The 18,919-nt window shown below is 43.5% G+C and overlaps 1 protein-coding gene across 1 annotated transcript in view; it reads left to right on the top strand.

Annotated features, from left to right (window-relative positions):
• Positions 1 to 15,046, top strand: part of SHISAL1 (shisa like 1) — an 83,068-nt gene extending 68,022 nt beyond the window's left edge. The window contains exon 7 of the mRNA XM_077930772.1: positions 10,312 to 15,046. Coding sequence (XP_077786898.1) covers position 10,312 — 1 coding nt within the window. The 3' untranslated portion in view covers positions 10,313 to 15,046. The remainder of the gene's footprint in view (positions 1 to 10,311) is intronic.
• The last annotated feature ends 3,873 nt before the right edge of the window (positions 15,047 to 18,919 follow it).

Below are 18,919 nucleotides of genomic sequence, written 5' to 3'. Positions count from 1 at the left end.
TATGGGCATATACAGAAGCAACCATGAAATGGAAAGGCCTACAGATGATTCTACATTAATCTTGTGAGGCTACTGAATGGAATGTTGATCTTGAACCTATGAAAGATCTGTTTTCAAATCTCAACTCAATCCAGAGTTGTTTGGTGATAACTTTGGACAAACCATTGTTTTGGCTCCCAGGTCCCCATCTGTGAAATGGGAATAATAATTCACATGCTTGATAATATAATTGTGCGGCCCTTTAGGCTACCAAAAGCACTAGAAAGTGGGCAATAATCCAATGCACTTTCAACATAAAGAGTTCTCCTGGTTTCCACAGACCATATTGCAGCCACAGGCACATCACCTTCCTATACTTTAGGGTTCCTTTCTTGCAGTGATACCACCAGCAAAATAAATTGCCTCTCCCCAAATGCATCCCAACCTCCCCCTTGCATTCGGTCCAACTGATAGGGACTATCAATCCTATATCACTTTCCCCGAAGTAAGCCTCACTGGACTCAGCTGACTTACTTGAGTAGTGACATGGATAGGATTGCACTCTTAGCTAAGTGATAGCAATTGGGGGGGGGGATCATTCTTCTCAGGAGAGGCCTACCTGGCTCCATTGCTGAAGGATGGGGCAAAAGAGGAGATTTTATGGACTCATATTAAAGGACTCATTTATGAAGGCAGCTTGTTAAGAACATTGCTTTCAATATGAGTCTGTGCTGCTACCGTCATTTTATTTATTCTTACAGGCAATTCCCCATTTATTCAGGGGGTACGTTCTGAGGCACTGCGCATTTAAGTGAAATTGTGTATATTGGGAACACCATTGAAAAAGCTGGCAAACACTCTGTAAGCCTCTGGAAACCCTTGGAAAGCCCTTTAAAAAAAACCCCAAAATTCACCCAACTCCACCAGAATCGCTCCCTCCAAACTCTCCACAGGCCTCAAAGGCTCAGTAGGCTCCTGGGATTGTTTTTGCACCATTAATGCTGTTTTCATGCTTTTTAGGGCCATTTTTGCTCCTTTTCATGCCACTTCTGGGTTTGTGGCAATGCGCACATGCTTTGAACATGCATAAATGGGGAGTTGCCTGTATTTTGTTTTTACTTCTTTGACCATGATTTGTGTTCTAATTGATGTTTTATATAGTATTGTGTATTGTTTTGTTTTTAACTGTAAACCATCTTGCATACCTGGTAGAAAACTGGGCTAGAAATTTGGGGCATGAATTAAAAAAGTGATGCTTGTGATCAGCTGTGTGGCATTTCTTGCACAAGGAACTGGATCTAATGGTGTATTTAGCGGGACTCTCATTCCCCCCCCCCACCTCCACCCCAACCAACAGCCCCTTGCATGGGAGCATTGTGGGTTCAAGCCCCACATTGGGCAGAAAGATTCCTTTCCATCCTTACAAAAACATCTGATCAGAAAGATCCACTCTGAGCATAACCATCTGAAAACACAGACTGGGGCTTATATAAATTATGGCCTCTATTTAGGGTTCTGTGGAAGCAGAAGTTCTTTGTCAAGAGAACCTGAATACTGTAGCTTGTAATATATTTCACAAATGAAACACAGTTGTATGAATCTTCTTTTGAATAATTGACGCTGGAAATGTTACTATTTTAAGTATTTCTTTCTGAATTTGCTAAGTCTTTGGGAAGTGCTAAGTCTTTGGAAAGCCCTCCTTGCCAACCACCATCCCTTTCCAAGTCTCTAGCTGTCGAGCATACGTTTTCAGTCATATCTTTACCACAAGGCCTTGAAACTTGCATTTTTTTCTCATCGAAAACCGACGCGTTCTGAAAACTAAATTCTGTATTTTCTCTGTCCTCTTCTGGAATGATGACACCCAACCACACAGCCCTGTCAGTAGACAAGAATGATCTGCCTGTTATTTTCCCCATGCAAGTGTAATTATCCAGTCAATTGCAACCCTAAATTCAATTGCTCAAACGATGGCAGTTGCATGCTAGCCAATTACAGGTTCTCTTTTCCCATTTATAAGAGCTCATGTACTCAGACTATGCAAGGCTAATATTCAGATCCTGAACTTTATTTGGAAGGAAGTCGCCCTCTCAGGTAAGCAGCAGACACACCGGCCTTGGGAGGGCAGTTGCCACCCAACCACCCACACCCCCTCACTGTGTGGGCAGGGCCCAGAAGAGTGCCTTTGCCACTGCAGCTAGAAATTATGGTTTAAATAAAATGTTTCAGGTTATAACTTAAAACTTTTCAACTATTTTTAAAGACTTTCTAGCTGCTGTGGCAAAACAACAACAGCACAGACCCCCAGGGCGCCTCACCCAGAATGCTTTACTGTTAGGAAGCCGCCCCCTCCCCTTCCTCAGAGCAAGGCGTGGGAATGGAGTGAGCATTTTGGAGAGACCCACAAGAGCTGCTGGGTTTGATGGGCCAGCAAGGCAAGCAAGCTACACCAGCAGCAGCTGAAGCAGTCATCCCAATTTGCCCAATGTGGTGGTTTTCGAACTTTTTTCCTCTGGGCCACATTTTCAGAATAGAAATTTGCTCATGCCAAACCAAATATTTTATTGCGAAAAAATACATTGGAAAACACAACTAGGATTGTCTTCGGTATCATTTGATGTTCTTGCTCTCATTTTGAAAAGATAGCTATCCATATTTTGTAAATAAATAAAATTATTTTGATAGTATACTACACTGAATAGCCAGCAGCACTATTAGAAGTGTGAGCCGGGTATCCAGCAAGCTTGGAGGGAAGAAAGACTGAGAGAGTGGGAAAGAATTGCAGGAGGAGGAAAAGGGATTGGGGAGCAAAGGGAGGGAGGGAGGAATGCAGGTGGGTGGGTGGGTGGATGGATGGATGGATGGATGGACCAACGGAGGAGTGGAGAGGCGGTGCATGCAGACCCAACCCTGATGGCCATGGGGGAACTCACTAGTGGCATGTGAAAGGTGACGATAAGCAAACCTTTTCACATAGTCTCTCCCAGCTTCAGAGGCACTGATACAGTTCCTTGCCAAGGGCGCAAAAGCACCTAGGTACACCTCTGTTCTCCTTTACTTCATTTAAGCTAAAAGCAGCTGCACAGGGAAGGAATAGTGAAGTTCTTTTCATCTGTACCATTTTCATACTGAAAACACCCAATGCAGCTGTTTCCCCCCCCCCCTAAAGCTGCTATTAGTGGGGCAGGGGGAACTGGAGGGAGGCAATTTTCAGCGTAAAAACAGCACAGGGGAAAGGGTTAAACCCTCCTATCTGCCCCAGTCAAAATCCACAAGGTGTGGGTGGAAGCTTCTGTTTATGAGAGCGAGCAAGACAGAGACAGAAGCACAGAGAGGCAGGGAGCAATGGAAAGAAAGGGAATCCAATTCATGGAATTCAAAGACACATTTTATCCCCAGGTGTAATTTGACCTGTGTCTCTCCACCTCCCTCACATTTTCTGATGCACCTGAACATCTGATGTTCTGCTACAATAAATCTGGCAACCGTTTAAAAGCAGTTGCCTTGTGTTTTGTTTGGTTGTTTTAATTTGATAGCAAATCTGGAAATCAGCCCAGCAATCTTCTAAAGCAGGCTGCAACAACAGAATTTCAAAAGGGGAACATTAGTCATTCTGTACTTTGCTCTCAAAAGGCTCTTCAAAGATGACTAGATTGGCTAATTTCAGTTTCACGTTGCATTTGAAAAGGTGAAGCAGAAGCTGATGGTCGCTCAATTTAAATTTGTAAATGCAAGTGAAACAGACAGGCGGCCTCCTCATCTTGTGAAGACACTGCTTCTGAAGAGTGTGGTTGTGCTGCTCCCCTCAGCCAGCCTGCCCCATCATCCCTAACCTTTGGCTATGCTGGCAGGTGTGTGTAAAGGTATAGGTACCCCTGCCCATACGGGCCAGTCGTGTCCGACTCTAGGGTTGTGCGCTCATCTCACTCTAAAGGCCGAGAGCCAGCGCTGTCCGAAGACACTTCCGGGTCACGTGGCCAGCGTGACAAGCTGCATCTGGTGAACCAGCGCAGCACACGGAACGCCGTTTACCTTCCCGCTGGTAAGCGGTCCCTATTTATCTACTTGCACCCGAGGGTGCTTTCGAACTGCTAGGTTGGCAGGCGCTGGGACCGAACGACGGGAGCGCACCCCGCCACGGGGATTCGAACCGCCGACCTTTTGATCGGCAAGTCCTAGATGCTGAGGCTTTAACCCACAGCGCCACCCGCGTCCCTGATGGCATTTGAAAATATTGTCTTCATTTCTTCCCTTTCATTTGTGCTGAAAGTTGGATTCTAAAGGCAGAAACCTGTCTGCCCCCCCCCCCCCGATTATTTTACAAAGCATCGTGTACATTGATGATGCTGTAAATATCATTGATGATTGCTCCTCTCCAGCTTCAGCTTTTTCCTACCTTCAGCCTTATTCACATGGGTGGTTATCAGTCACAGCCAACAAAAGTTGGTTAAATCACTGTAAATAATATACAGTGAAGGCCTCAGTTCTACTTGCATACTGTCATGCTTGTGTTGGTTGGAACAGTACCTTGGAATAGAAGTAGAGATGTTTTGGCCATGATTCTGATGGAATAAGTTTGGCTACGGGTTTTGATTACTATTTTATTATTTTTATTATAATTTCTCTAGCTCTTTTTTCAGGATTATTTACAGCTAGCCCACAATAGTCATGAAGGTGCTGCATCCATTATATAAACAAAGTCCCTCAGTTTGGGCCAGTTCTCCAATCTGAGAACTGTTCAACTAGGCAGTTTGTTCCAAAATTCGGAGTTAGAAAATCTAACATTTGTAAATAACATTATGATAAAAAAAAAGTTGTAGTGGTAGAACATCTGGGGACCCAAGGTTGAAGAACACTGAAGATGGACAAGTGGGATTTGCTCCTTTGCAGCTTCCCAACCCCTCCATTTCATCCCTCCCCCCCTGCCCCCACAACAGTCCTTCAGTTTTCCATGCCCACTGAGCATGCAGTTTAGAGGCTGTTTTTTTTTGGGGGGGGGGGAATTATACTTCTTCAAACTGGCAGGCCACCAAGACGCCTCCTACTGTCTTGTGTGTGGTTGGTACTGGTTTGGCTACATAAGGGTAGGCACTCAGAAAATGAGTTTGCCGTCGATGTGTACAATTTCACACAGTGCATTTGAAGGAATTGTAGATTTGATATAGAAGCAGTGTCAAGTGAAACCGCTGGGGTAGCTGGCGGTAGTTTTCCTTGACTAACATTTAAGCCTGGTTTTGATACCTGCCTGCCTTAATGAGCATACCAGGTAAGAGTCCAAAAGAAGGCTTTTTTGCCCACCCATGCTTGACAGCATGCTCTCTTAAAGCCTCTAGTATTTTGTGAGCACACTCTGTTCTGGTTTAATTGGTTTCTCAGTGCGAACTCAAAATCTGGCATAAAAGCACTCCAAAAATGCTAAAAGAACACCTGTTTTAACAGGTTCTTTTTGATGAACACATTTTGAAAATCTGTAATAATCTTCATTGCTAAGCAGGACTAGTGGATAATTATTTGTTCTTAATTTGTTTTAGTTTAATAACATCCTGAGGTCTCCTATGACAGAAAACTCTATTTACTAAACACGATGCCAACACATTATTTGCATCAAGAGCTGACATCCTGTCACATCAAAGACTTATGCCTCACTTTGATTAGAAATCTTTCTGGGCTGCACCACCTTCCACTGCATGTTCACATCAATGAATGCCCCTCCGTACTAATAATAATAAATTCTCCTTATAAAAGCTAGACATTGGGGTCAAGGGTTCTAGTCTAGACCTCTCTTTGACATGTTCATTTTCAACGTGTAAGGTTTGTGGGGGTTAATACAGTCAAGTGAGCACATAGCTGTAATTTGATGTGATACAATCCAGGCACAAGTCAAACCATAGGGCCATCCAGCTGAGGGTTGGCCACACTCGCTGGCAGCAGCCTTCCAGAGATTCAAGCAGGACACATTCCCAGCCCGATCTGAAGATGCCGGGTATTGAATCTCATTCCTTCTGCACACAAAACTGATGCTCTACGTTGAGCTGCATCCTTTTCCCACTTCCAATTGTGGTTGTGTGATCCCTTGGTCTTCTGGATTTTCACATAGGCCACCAGAGAAAGCAACATGGGCCCATAATAATTTGGTAAAGGTAAAGGGACCCCTGACTGTTAGGTCCAGTCGCGGACGACTCTGGGGTTGCTCGCTCATCTCGCTTTACTGGCTGAGCCCAAAACAAGCTCTGCTTTCTCGCGGGCTGAACCAAGGGTCAAAAATGAATGCAAATGATAGGTTGATTACATTGATCAGCTTTTAAGCATGTTGCAATTTGTGAAATGCTCAGAAACATCCTGGAGGCACTTCCCCCAGCAGTTGTGATAACAGGAGGAGTCACTGCAGTCATCTTGCTGACTCAACATTATTTCTATCATTAGAACAGTTCAAGCCATTATTTGCGCCAAAATTCATTGCTGTAAAAAGATTATGAACAACAAGCTTGCAAAATTTCCCACTAGCAGAATTTGCCATTGAGGACAGAACTAAATATTGAGTGTCCCTTTGCTCTCTCATCCTCATGCTGTGCACACCAAGTGAAGCAGTGTGTGATGTCACCATGCTTTGCATCTCTCTGTCCCTGGCAGCCAGTGATATGGGGAAAACACGGCACATTAAACTACATCACACATGCTGTGGGATTCATTATGAGTGAAATATGGAAAAGCAACACAGAACATCCAGTTCCTTTCATCAAGCTAACATGGTAGCCACTGTGTTCCCAGTGTGCATATCTGTCTTATTGAAGAGTCAAGCCTAATCAGTGTTCAAGAAAGCTCTTAGAATAAGTATATGGGCTCCAGTTCAGCTGAAGTTAGTCATGACAATTGTTGCATTCCTAAGCATAGTTAGTAGGCACTAGTAAGCTCTACAGAATACAATGGTTCTTGCTCTTGAGGAAGCATGTTGGGGATTGCACCATGTATCTCATTAAAGCCAACGAGAGCCCTGTTAAAAGGTAAAGGTAAAGATAAAGGTACCCCTGCCCGTACGGGCCAGTCTTGCCAGACTCTGGGGTTGTGCGCCCATCTCACTCAAGAGGCCGGGAGCCAGCGCTGTCCACAGACACTTCCAGGTCACGTGGCCAGCGTGACATTGCTGCTCTGGTGAGCCAGAGCCGCACACGGAAACGCCGTTTACGTTCCCGCTAGTAAGCGGTCCCTATTTATCTACTTGCACCCGGGGGTGCTTTCGAACTGCTAGGTTGGCAGGCGCTGGGACCGATCAACGGGAGCGCACCCCGCCGCGGGGATTCGAACCGCCGACCTTTCGATCGGCAAGCCCTAGGCGCTGAGGCTTTTACCCACAGCGCCACCCGCGTCCCTTTGGTGCCTAACATTAGCTAGGTTTCGACCATTGTCAGGATGATACATCAGGAATATATGGCGAATATTCAAGATCAGAACCCCATTCTTCATGGTCAGCAAGGCCAGGGAAACGTGCTTTGAAGGCCAGTATAGAAAACCGCCACAGAGCTGCACTTGTAGTGAGTCAGAGGGGTAAGAGGAGCTATGCTAGATGAGTATAAAACTATGCATGTGTGGAGAAAGTGGATAGAGATAACGCTAGAACTCAGGGACATCCAGTGAAGCTGAATGTTAGGACATCCAGAAGAAAGTACTTCTGCACACATCACATAGTTAAAACTGTGGAATCTGCTCCAACAAGAGGCAGAGATGCCCACCACCTTGGAAGGCCTTAAAAGAGGAGAGTGCAGCTGCGCTTGGGTCCTGCTTTGAGGCTTGCCATAGGCACCTGCGAGAATAGGATGCTGGTCATTACTCTGATCCGTCTGGCTCTTCTTAGATTGGCCAGGGTTTCAAATTCCCTGTGGGTAACAATTGCAGTAGCAGAAGAGAACACACACACACACACACCCTCAAATTAGGCTGCTGAGTTGAAGACATCTTGGATTAGCCAGTGAGTGTATGAGAGCATTGTGGGCTCAGCTTCATTCTGGTACTAAGAAAAGAAACTGTGAAGTTCAGATTATGGTCAGAGTCACCCTGCTTTTTAATTGCCTTTTGCACCTGGCTCTGGTTGGTAGGTCTTTTGGTTCCAGGAAAAAACCAAAGTAGATCCGACAAGCAAGGCGTCTGCTGCGCACCCCCATCGTAAACTCTGCCTGCTGCTTCAGGGTGCTGAGCCCCTGCCTGATCCTCACTCCCAAAAGCCAATCATTTTGATGGGACCTGAATAATTTATCCCACATTGAGGGGATGTGACTGATAGTTCCTATAAAATCATTTATATTTCTACAGCAAAACACTTTCCCTGTCAACAGAATGCTAAACTCATTGCCAGCCTATACTGTCTAAGAAATTTGAGGGGGGGGACCAGCTCTTATTTCCAAACTGTAATGACTTCAGACAAATGATAAGCTTCCTGGATTTACTAGTTCTCCTAGTATTCATTTCCCATTTCATTTCCCTTCAATCTTGCTACACTTTCATATTTTCAATCTGGAGCAGACGTTTGTCCGTTTTGTATTTCAGGTGAAGAAAACAATTATTTTGCTCCCTATCTCACCTTCTAAAATGTCATTATGTTAGAACAGGAGCTGGCAACCTTTATGCCCATGAGCTGTTTGGAAGGGGTGCAGTTTACAAGACAGGACACATAGTTATTCCCTTGATTTTATCCTTGCTACAAGGCAGATTAGGTTGAGAGATAGTGACTGGCCCAGGCTCACCCAGTGACATTCATGGTCAAGTGGCAATTGGAACCCTACTGGCACAGCACAATGGCTCTCCTCCCCCTTAACAGTCTTTAGTCAGAGGTCATCTTTAGCTGGACAGGCCTGAAGAGCCATGGAGCTGTCCACGATATGGTGCTGAAAGCTGGCCACTGGGACTCGGGATTTCACAGCAACATCAATTACTGTACAGTACAATGGCGCTGTGGGTTAAGAGTCGGTCACGACTAGACCTAATGGTCAGGGGTCCCTTTACCTTTACCTTTACAATGCATACTGTATGAGAACACAAACTGGGTAGTTGTTTCAGTTCTGTCTCATACTAAATCTGAATTATGGGAGAACGCCTGTTATGTTTTATTTTCAATTTGTTTTATTGTGTTTGCTTTTTGCAATAAATATTTACTTAGTTTTGCAATATGAATTAAGCTGAATGTGTTATTGTCGTTTTGCTACATCCATAGCACCTTTTGTCTGGCTGAGTTTATTGCTACAGTGGTACCTCGCAAGACGAATGCCTCGCAAGACAAAAAACTCGCTAGACGAAAGGGTTTTTTGTTTTTTTTGAGCTGCTTCGCAAGACGATTTTCCCTATGGGCTTGCTTCGCAAGACGGAAACGTCTTGCAAGTTTGTTTTCTTTTTCTTAACACCGTTAATACAGTTGCGACTTGACTTCAAGGAGCAACTCATAGAACGCGGTGTGGTAGCCTTTTTTGAGGTTTTTAAAGACTTTGGTGATTTTTGAAGCTTTTCCAAAATTTTCCGAAACTGTGCTTCGCAAGGCGAAAAAAATCGCAAGACGACAAAACTCACGGAACGAATTAATTTCGTCTTGCGAGGCACCACTGTACTTAAACATTTTACTTGGGTGGGGTGTTGTGAGAACAAGTAGAACAGGGGAGGTAAATGCCCCATGCAAAGGCTCTGTCTTCTGCAGCCCAATCCTCTGTGTAATACCTGCTGAGCTTAATGTGCTTTGTTTCCATGTAAATATGGATAGAACTGCACCTTCGGAGGATGTAGCACCATTTATTTGTCCTCAGATTTTCAGCACTGGGAAGTGCTGAAATAATTCCACAAATGTTTCCTCACCAAGAGGATAATATAAACAGCTGTTAATGTTACCAAAATGTCATAAAGTGTCACTTTCAGGTGACAACAGTTGTGACTTGCAGATCTTGTTATGCACCAAGCTGAACAAAGTCCAAGATCCGTGTGCTGCCTACCATTTTTGCATTCCCAGCAGGCAGCAAGCCTAAGTTTATTAAGATCATGGTGATCTGTGCCTGTACAGCTGTACAAACAGTAGAGTTCTGGTGTAATTAACTTTATTGCTGAGTGCATGTCGGTATATCAACTACAATTTGCACAGGAAGGAGCACAATAGGTGTACTGACATTCATTCAGTAATGGGAACTGTAGTTCCAGAATTCAATTTTGTTAGTGTGTCTAGGCATGTGGAAAACATACATTTTGAAATATGCTTTGAAAAAAATCTGAGTTTTGGGTTTTGTTCTGTTTTTTCTCTTAAGCATTTTGGATGTAAATTATTCTGGCAATGATGTGTTTGCTATATATGTATATATTTTCCAGAAAAATATTTTGATGTGCCTCAAGATGGGAGAGGTAAGATTACAGTCCAAGAAGAGCAGCAACTTCAGTCCCAGAAGGGGGAAGAAATCTGAGTGAATGATGAAGGAAAATGGCCCAACCAAGAGATGGCGTGTAGTCTACTTGCCTGGAGAGAACCATCACTGTGTCAAGTGGGTGATAAGGAGAAATGGCTGTGAGAAAATGGCGTGCAAGCAATACCAGTGAAGAACTTTGCTTATTGGGGAGAGACAAAGCTATTGCGGGGGATGCTTATTGAAGTGAAAAACAAGTTGCTGTAGTGGAAATCCAAGCTGAGAATAAGCATAGACTACAGTATGAACCTTTGGTATGCTTTATTTGCCTCCCCCATCCATTAAATTGGTATTTGAGCCGACTCTTAAGCGTCAAAATAATGAATGCGGCTTTTTTCCAAAGTTCTCTAGTGAGTGTTGTCACAATATGGTAGATATAGTTCAGTTTGAATTATTTTCTCTTATTCCCCCCCCCCCCATATGAGCCCTTTTTCGGAGCCAGAAGAAAGGACAGCAGTCGTTTTAGATTATGTAAACTTACCATTTTTCTCCATGACAAGATGTCAAGCATCAATGTCATGTTCCTGAGCACACCAAGTGGCCTCTATCGCCTGTTCAGATGAGGAATTAAGGGGAAGGCACAACCTCTTCCTTCTTGACCCCAAGTGGGGGGAAGAGAATCTAAGACAAATAGCACCACTTGTAATAATTTAAAGCAATAAAATAGTTGTTGCCCTCTGATAAATGAGGTTCATAGTCCAATTCCTTTGTTTTTAAGGTACTATTTGCCCTTTAACTGGCCTTAGGAATTACCTCCCCCTCGGAAACTTGATGACAGCCTTCCAAACCAGGACAGCCGAGATGCTCTTGCTAAGGAGTGTGGCAATGGTCAGATATTGTGCATTCTGAAGCATCTTGCGTGTTTAATGGAAGGGGATATAATGTGAAGCTATGGCAATGTTTTATAGGTCGTTCTTACAAAACTCCATTAGGCACCATGACTTAACGTACAACAAAGCACACACTGTTGCTAGTTGACAATTCAGTATCAGGAAAACACTCTCTGTTTGCTCAATTATTATTATTAGGCCTTCTCTGGAGATGCCTTTTCAAAAGGAAAGCATTTCACTTTGTGCTTTTATATTTGGGAGAGAAATATTGGTTGTTTCCCTGCAGAAATATAGCGGACAGAAGGAGGAGGTTGCATAACCAGCGATCGCGCACACAACTGGAAAAGTCCATAAATATTATCTTTGTAATATTGGTTAGTCCAGGATACAATATTTAGAAAACTGCCTTATGCTTCATCAGAATAGTGGTCTATCCAGTACGGCATATCAAGCTCCATGCGAGAGTATATCCAGCTTAGCTACCCAACAGCCTTTAACTGGAGACCAGAGGCTAGCAGCCCAAGATTTGACTGATTAGGTATTTCCAGTCAATTTCTGATTCCTCACCTCTGCTGCTCCTAGCCACGTTGACTGTTCCTCTCTGCCTCTTTCCGCTCGTAAGCACCTCCTTCTGGCATTCCCCTAGACCACTCCCTCTCCAAGCCCCATCCTGAATTCCCACTTCCCCATAGCTATGGCCCATATTACATCTGTTCCACATTTCCAATGCCTTTCTGCCAACCCAGTATTCAGGCAGCTCAGCCAATCACTGCAGTACAGGGATTGAACCCAGAACCTTATACATGCAGTGTATGCTGTCAATTGCTCAACTAGTCCAACCCGAGCACCATGGGGGCCTCTTCCAAATACAGCAAGGACATCAAAAAGTGAGCTGGTTCCTGTTTTTCTCTTGACAGGACGTCTCCTAGGGAAGCATATGATACAGGAAGAGAGCACAGTTCCTCCAGCTTTCCTCGGGGCACCACGTCTGCTGTTGCCCTAGACATGTAGCAGCTCAGACATGAGCCATGTTCCCTTCACAGTCAGCCAACTCTTAAGGGGGCCTGAGTTTGCAGGTCCTTGGTACAGGCTTTCAGACTGGATGTTTTATTTCCACAGCCATCGATGTAGCGTTCCGATGGATAGAGTTGACAAAGGTCTTCAAATCACCACTGCCTCTGAGCTTTCTGTTTTGTAGAAAGGGTTTCCCCCCAATACATCTGAAGGTGTGGGATAAGAATGGAAAATACTCTCTCAAAAAGGCATTAATATTTTAAGCATTCGGATATGCAGCATTGTGTAGTCAAGAGCAAAATCTACTGGGGGGAATTCTGTGCCCAGGTTTGCCTTGATATTCTGTTTATCTTCTTTGCCGTGAAGATGATATACCTCTGGTTTTGGAGCAAACCTACTCCTTCCACTTCTCATCCCATCAGAAATCCTGCCTACCCACTATAATCCTGTGCAGAGGAGAATAAACATGTATACCTTTAACTGATGGGTAGAAGAGGGGATTTTGTCATGCAGAAGTGACAGGTGATGGGAGTTGTGGTCCAAAACACCTATAGGGCAGAAGGCTGGCAAAGGTTGTGTTAGAAGGTCAGGTACCCTGCTGTTCTTTGCCCTCGGATTCTGAGGGAAGGAGCAGTTCTGCAGTCTTCATAACCACAACAGCCGCTTAGCCTTTCAATGGATCTGTCACAACGTGCATAGTATTAACACAGCATAGCATCTCATTGCTATACAGAAGGGCAGCCCTCAGCTACACGCAATCTACCATGACAAATTCAGCCATGTATTATCGATAATTCCCTCTTGAACCCACATTTGTAGACCCAGACACCAAAACATAGGGTCTATCAAGCCTCTGGTGGGACACAATACAGTGGTACTTCGGGATGTGAACGGGCTCTGTTCCGGAGCCCCATTCGCATCCCGAACAGAACGCAAGACGCGCGTGCATGGGTCGCATTTCGCTGCTTCTGCGCATGACATCATTTTGCCCATCTGCGCACGCATGAGCGGCAAAACCCAGAAGTAACGCGCTCCGTTACTTCCAGGTCACCGTGGAGCGCAACCCGAAAGCATTCAACCTGAAGCGTATTTATCCCGAGGTATGACTGTACAGTGTTGTCGGGATGCAAATTCTGATGGCATTGATGGGCACAAAGTTACCATTTGTCAGTTAATGCTTCTTCAGAATTCAGGTTTAATTTAAGTTAGAACATACTCTCTTTTTGAATTGATTTAGGTGTTGCCCACTCCAAAGCAGTCTTCTTGTATTCATTCTCCTGGAACACGTCAAACTGAGCAAAGCAGTTGGCTGTACTCTAGCAGGCTGTGTAGCTGCAGTTGCCGGCAACTAGTCCCACATGAGCACAGTAGCCTTAGATGCAGATGTGCATCCTCTTTCACATCCAAGGACATGTTCAGCCAGTTCTTAATAAGGCTGCAGTGAGCTACCACAGTGAAGGTGCACTGCTGACTTAAACTCCGTCTCTGAACTATCCTTGTTAAGCAACATATTTTCTCCAACGAACTCCCAAGTCACCACTTTTCATTTGGATCAGCATTAGAATGGAACCACTAAGAGAGTAAAACACAGAAAATGCCACTCCAAGCTTCTATACACTGGGTTGAAACCATTCTCCACTGGGATTGTCCCCCTGTGCCAAATTTCACAAGCCGCCTACCTCCCCAGCCACGTTGTGCTGTGTGGATCAGGCACTTTACGTAGTGCATTTCCTTGCCCCCACTGCACATTGTTGGCAACTGTGGTCGGGGCCGAGGACGCTTATGGCTGAGAAGAGATGCTTGAAAACACACGGGTTATAACTGCTGAAATCTCAAAAGCCGGAGGATTGGCTGAATAAGACTGTTTGAGGTGGTGGGCTTCAGGACTCTGCCAAGGTAATAACCACATCCCAGGTCTAGGAAAACCATAACCCAGTATGTGAAATGGAATAAATGATATAAAGTATTCAGGAGATTGTATAATTTGTGCAGGTCACAGAATTGGAATTGCCTGGGTGCATATTTTAAATGTTTTTTTTTAAAATGTATGAGTTCACACAGATATAAGAATGAAGTCTAATCAGACTATAAAGAGAGAAAAAGATTAAGATTTCATTCACCAGGCAATATTACATTTCAATTTAAGCAGTGTTTTCAGCAAATATAATTTATCTGACAGATTTACATTGAACCAAGTTTCTTTCTGTACATATTCATTCATCTGGATTTCTTCCAAACTAATCCTAAACTGTACATGGAGTTTTGTTTTGTTTTGTTTTTTATAAAAAATATCTACTTTCATTGTGATGTTGAAATTGTCACAGAGATCTTTGTAAAAAGCTTGTGTTTCTGAAGGAATTTGTATTAGATAATGGTTTGTGTGACTCACTGTATTTTGTAAAGGGTTTATTTCCCTTTGGGAATTGTGTGTTTCTAATGAGCAGTTTTATGCTTCTAGTTTGTGAACGTTGTAAATGAAATGTGTTTTCTGACCCTCCATAAGGAATAGATTGATATTTGATAGATACTAACTGGTTGAGATTTTCATATTGCCTAAAATATTTGCATATGTTGATAAAAACCATATTGTAATAGAACAGTTTGCCAATGTTCAGTGATAATAAAACAAAAAAGCTCTTTATTTTAGCTGAATGTTGGATCTGACTGAGACTAACAGTTAACCTGGCCTTAAATTCAGTGTTGTATTTCCATAAGTGGATCCTCATCCCACATCATTTGCTGTTTGTAATGTTTCAGAGTAACCATCAATAAAAAAATATATCAAAAGCTCCAATGTAACATGGGACTCGAAATCCAAATTTCAGAGGACAGCTACAATAGATCCACTCCCTGGCACATGTTTGTGGTTCACATTTCAGTAGATCTACTCCATGGAGATACCTAGTTAGTTAGAATCCTCTTGTTATTCCATGTTTAAAAATTCAAAGCTGTAATTGTTGATTTATTCACTGACTCTAACTCACCGATTCCAAGGGAAGTGGTTTGAAAACTGAACAGCTGAAGTGTAGATTGTAAACTAATTGCCTCCCTCCCTCTAATATGTAAAAAAAAGAAAAGCCAGAAATATCTGATCAAGTTTAATGATAAGCAAGAGAATAAAAAACCTCTTGCATAATCAACATCAGTGCTATGCACCATTAAGGACTGGTGCTTTGAATAAAGGGGACTTAGGTGCACTCCTAAGTGCTAATGGTCACATGCTGGGGATATATATTCCATTGGAATCCACGAGATGTCATACAAACAAATGAGGAAGTAAAACTGGGCTCCAGTGCTTATGTTGAAGGATTGTTTTTCCATATCTAGTATTTAAACTCCTGCACAGAGAAAACTGTGCAGAGAAGAGATTTCACCTTGTCTTCTGCTTAATAGGCTAGTTTCCTGGGTTCAGAGAGGTTTGCTTCTTTCCCACAGGGAAGCAATTCCACCATGTGAGCCCCTCACAGGTGCTCTGAAATAAACCATTCAGTTTAAAAATAATGTAACTAAAGGGGGGGGGGAGAGAACTCTAAATCAAAAGTTATTCTTAATCAGATTAAAAAAAATAGTAATTAAATGCATCATCGCCTTCTTAAATAACTGCAGGTTTGAACCAATGAGTAAACAGCTAAAAGCTAAGATCTAGCAAACATCTCATGGTGTTACTGAAAAGCAGCAGCAAGCAGTCTCTGAGGAGTTCTTGGGTGGAGGAAAAATCATCCTGGTTTTCATCCCTAGAGCAAAACATAGCAACTAGAGACAGCAACCTCTGTCTTCAGAAATAAAAGATTTTTAAATCTCCGAAGAGACCAAACGCCAGGGGGATTCTTGCAGACATCAAATGGTTACTTGATTTGAATAGAGATAGCCTTGTTTAAAAGGTCTAAGATTTTGCTGTTTGGTTGGATCAGAAGAAACCTCAGAAAGGTCACAGCTCGGTGGTACAACATCTGCTTTGCATGAAGAGAGTCCCAGGTTCAATCCTGCCATCTCCAGCTTTGGTTGGAAAGACACCTGCCCGCCTTTTATGCTGCCTTTTATGTTCCTACCCAAACAAGTCCCGCACTCTGTTCCAAACAGCAACCAGCCAGATGCTTCTGGGTGCTCACAAGCAGCGATTGATGGAGATGACTGTCCTCCGATGTTTGTCCCAAACCTCTGGTACTCATTCACAGATCATTCAGTGTCTTTGTCCATAGCCATGGGAGTAAAAGCATAGCAAACCTATCCTCCATGAACTTCTCAAAGCCATACAAGTGTCAGGGACTGTACTGAAGAGGAATGGTGTGGATCGCCTCCCCCCTTCCTGAACCTTCCCAAGAAGAGGAGAACAGTATAGATTTAGAACAGTGGTTTGCAGAAGGTCATAGTTCAGAGGCTGCAGAGGGGAGAAGCTGGAAAATATTGGGAGAGCAGCAGGAAGAAGAAGCACCAGGAGAGAGACAGCTGACACTCAGTGTCTTTGGAAAGCATTCCTCACCATCCCCCTTCTCCCAGGACCCGGTGTGCATTAAGAGTAATAGAACAGAAAGCTCAGAGGCAGAAAGCACAGATCAGCAGGAGTGATGTAGAATGGAGATGGAGGGGTGGGGCTTTACTTGGAGCAATACCATTATCTGAGAGTCAGTATCATGTTTGCTTGCTTGCTTGCCACCGATCTGACTCTGGTTGCCTCAGCCACTCTGCGAGGCTTCCAACTAATTAAACACAGTAACACATCAAACATTAAAAACTTACCTATACAGGGCTGCCTTCAGATGTCTTGTAAAAGTCGGATAGTTCTTTATCTCCTTGACATCTGACAGGAGGTTCTTCTACAGGGAGGGTGCCACTACTGAGAAGACCCTCTGTCTGGTTCCCTGTAACCTCACTTCTCGCAGTGGGGGAACCGCCAGAAGGCCCTCAGAGGAGGACCTCAGTGTCTGGACTGAGCAAGGGGGGTGGAGACACTCCTTCAAATATACTGGGCGGAAGCCATTTAGGGCTTTAAAGGTCAGCACCAACACATTGAATTATGTGCAGAAACATACTGGGAGCCAATGTAGATGTTTCAGGACCGGTGTTATACATACATGCCAATTTTAGTTTGGACATCATGCATCAGATGAGGTGACCATGGCCATAATAACTATGTTAGTTTTTGGTAAAGATTTGTTGTTAAAGAATTTAGCATAACGAACTTATGGGTTTCAAACATTAGAAATACAGGGGAAATAAAAATAATTTTTTACCTAGCATCATATATTAAGATTGATATTTAATCAGCAACAATTAACCCTCACTGGAGAAATGGCTCTTGTGACAAAGCATCTATAGCTGAACAGAAGTAGGTGAAACTCCTGCAAGAGAGCGTCAGGAACTCAAATCAAGCAAAAAAACAAATCACATGGCTGAAGAATGCCCTTACTTCCTGCAGTGTTTAACATCAATCACAGCCCAACTTAATATTCCCTGCATATGGTGGAGCACAGAGCTAAGACAGTGACACCAGAGAAGGGCTTAACTTTGACCAGTTTCTGGCCTTTTGTCCACTTGACAATCTTTCCTAAGAACTAAGCACAACACAGGAGAGTGTTCCAAGGGCTCAGAATCAAAGATCTTGAAGAATGTGGATGTGTCTCTACCTTTTGAAATGATCAAAGGTAACTAGAGAGCTGTGAAACAGATTGATCCATGGGGAAGATTGTCATACATGCCATCATTTTCAACACAATACAGTCTTTCTAGTCTTCAAAATCTCTCAAAAAATGAGTTTCACTAATCCATGGCAATTATAATTTTAATAACAAAAAGGGAAATAAGGCCAGAAAAAGTTCCTGGCCCAGTTCAGTTTATCACAGATATGTGTGTGAGCCATTTGTAATTCCCCAGAACATAAGAGTCTGGATGGAGCACCAAATAAATGATCCCATCTAAACCAGTGCCCTGCTCTCACAATGGCCAGCCTGCAAGCAGGAATTGAACACAACAGCACTCAAACTGTTTAATGAAAATGATTTTCAACTTGTAGACATTTCCTTGCCTATTCAAAGATATGATTCTTGCTGACCCTTGGTGTGGCTATAATCATGCCTGGAGTCATAGATCCAGAACCAGTGGGAAGACATGACTGTTTCAGATTAAGGAGCCAGTGAGCCACTAAACAAGCAGTACATCATGTCGTAAATGGACTGTACCACTTCACACTGCGGGTATGGTATGGTATGGTATGTGTTAATGTTCCACGTATGACCCCTCCCTCCAAAAAAATCCATATAAATAGAAAACTAGCATTTCAGGGAGAAGACTAGACCAGAATTATTTCTCTATCTCCTAACTTTCTATGTAGAGGAAATTATGCTGAAGCGTCCAGCTGTCTGATCCCTCACCTGCAATACAGTCCAGGAACAATTTCACCCTATGTTCCAAGTTCATATAAACCCAACCTCACGCAGCCATATTCCACAGAGAGAACACAGTTGGTACTCTGAGCAACAACATATAGAGTGCAATAACCCAACCCCTGGAGCTGTGCGGGTGGAATTTGTAGTTGTAAACTGATGCCAAAGCTGGACTGATGCCAAAGTCCAGGAGTAGAAAAGAAGGTGGCTTTGCTTCCTGCTTTGATTTCAGTCCTTTAATTACAAGGGCACCTGTTGATGTGCAGTGGGAGAAGAAAGAGCTGTGGGAGGC

This window comes from Podarcis muralis, chromosome 6 (assembly GCF_964188315.1).
Source record: "Podarcis muralis chromosome 6, rPodMur119.hap1.1, whole genome shotgun sequence".
Lineage (NCBI taxonomy): Eukaryota > Metazoa > Chordata > Lepidosauria > Squamata > Lacertidae > Podarcis > Podarcis muralis.
The sequence above is the reverse complement of the archived record's forward strand: the minus strand, read 5'-3'. Positions and strand labels throughout refer to the sequence as shown.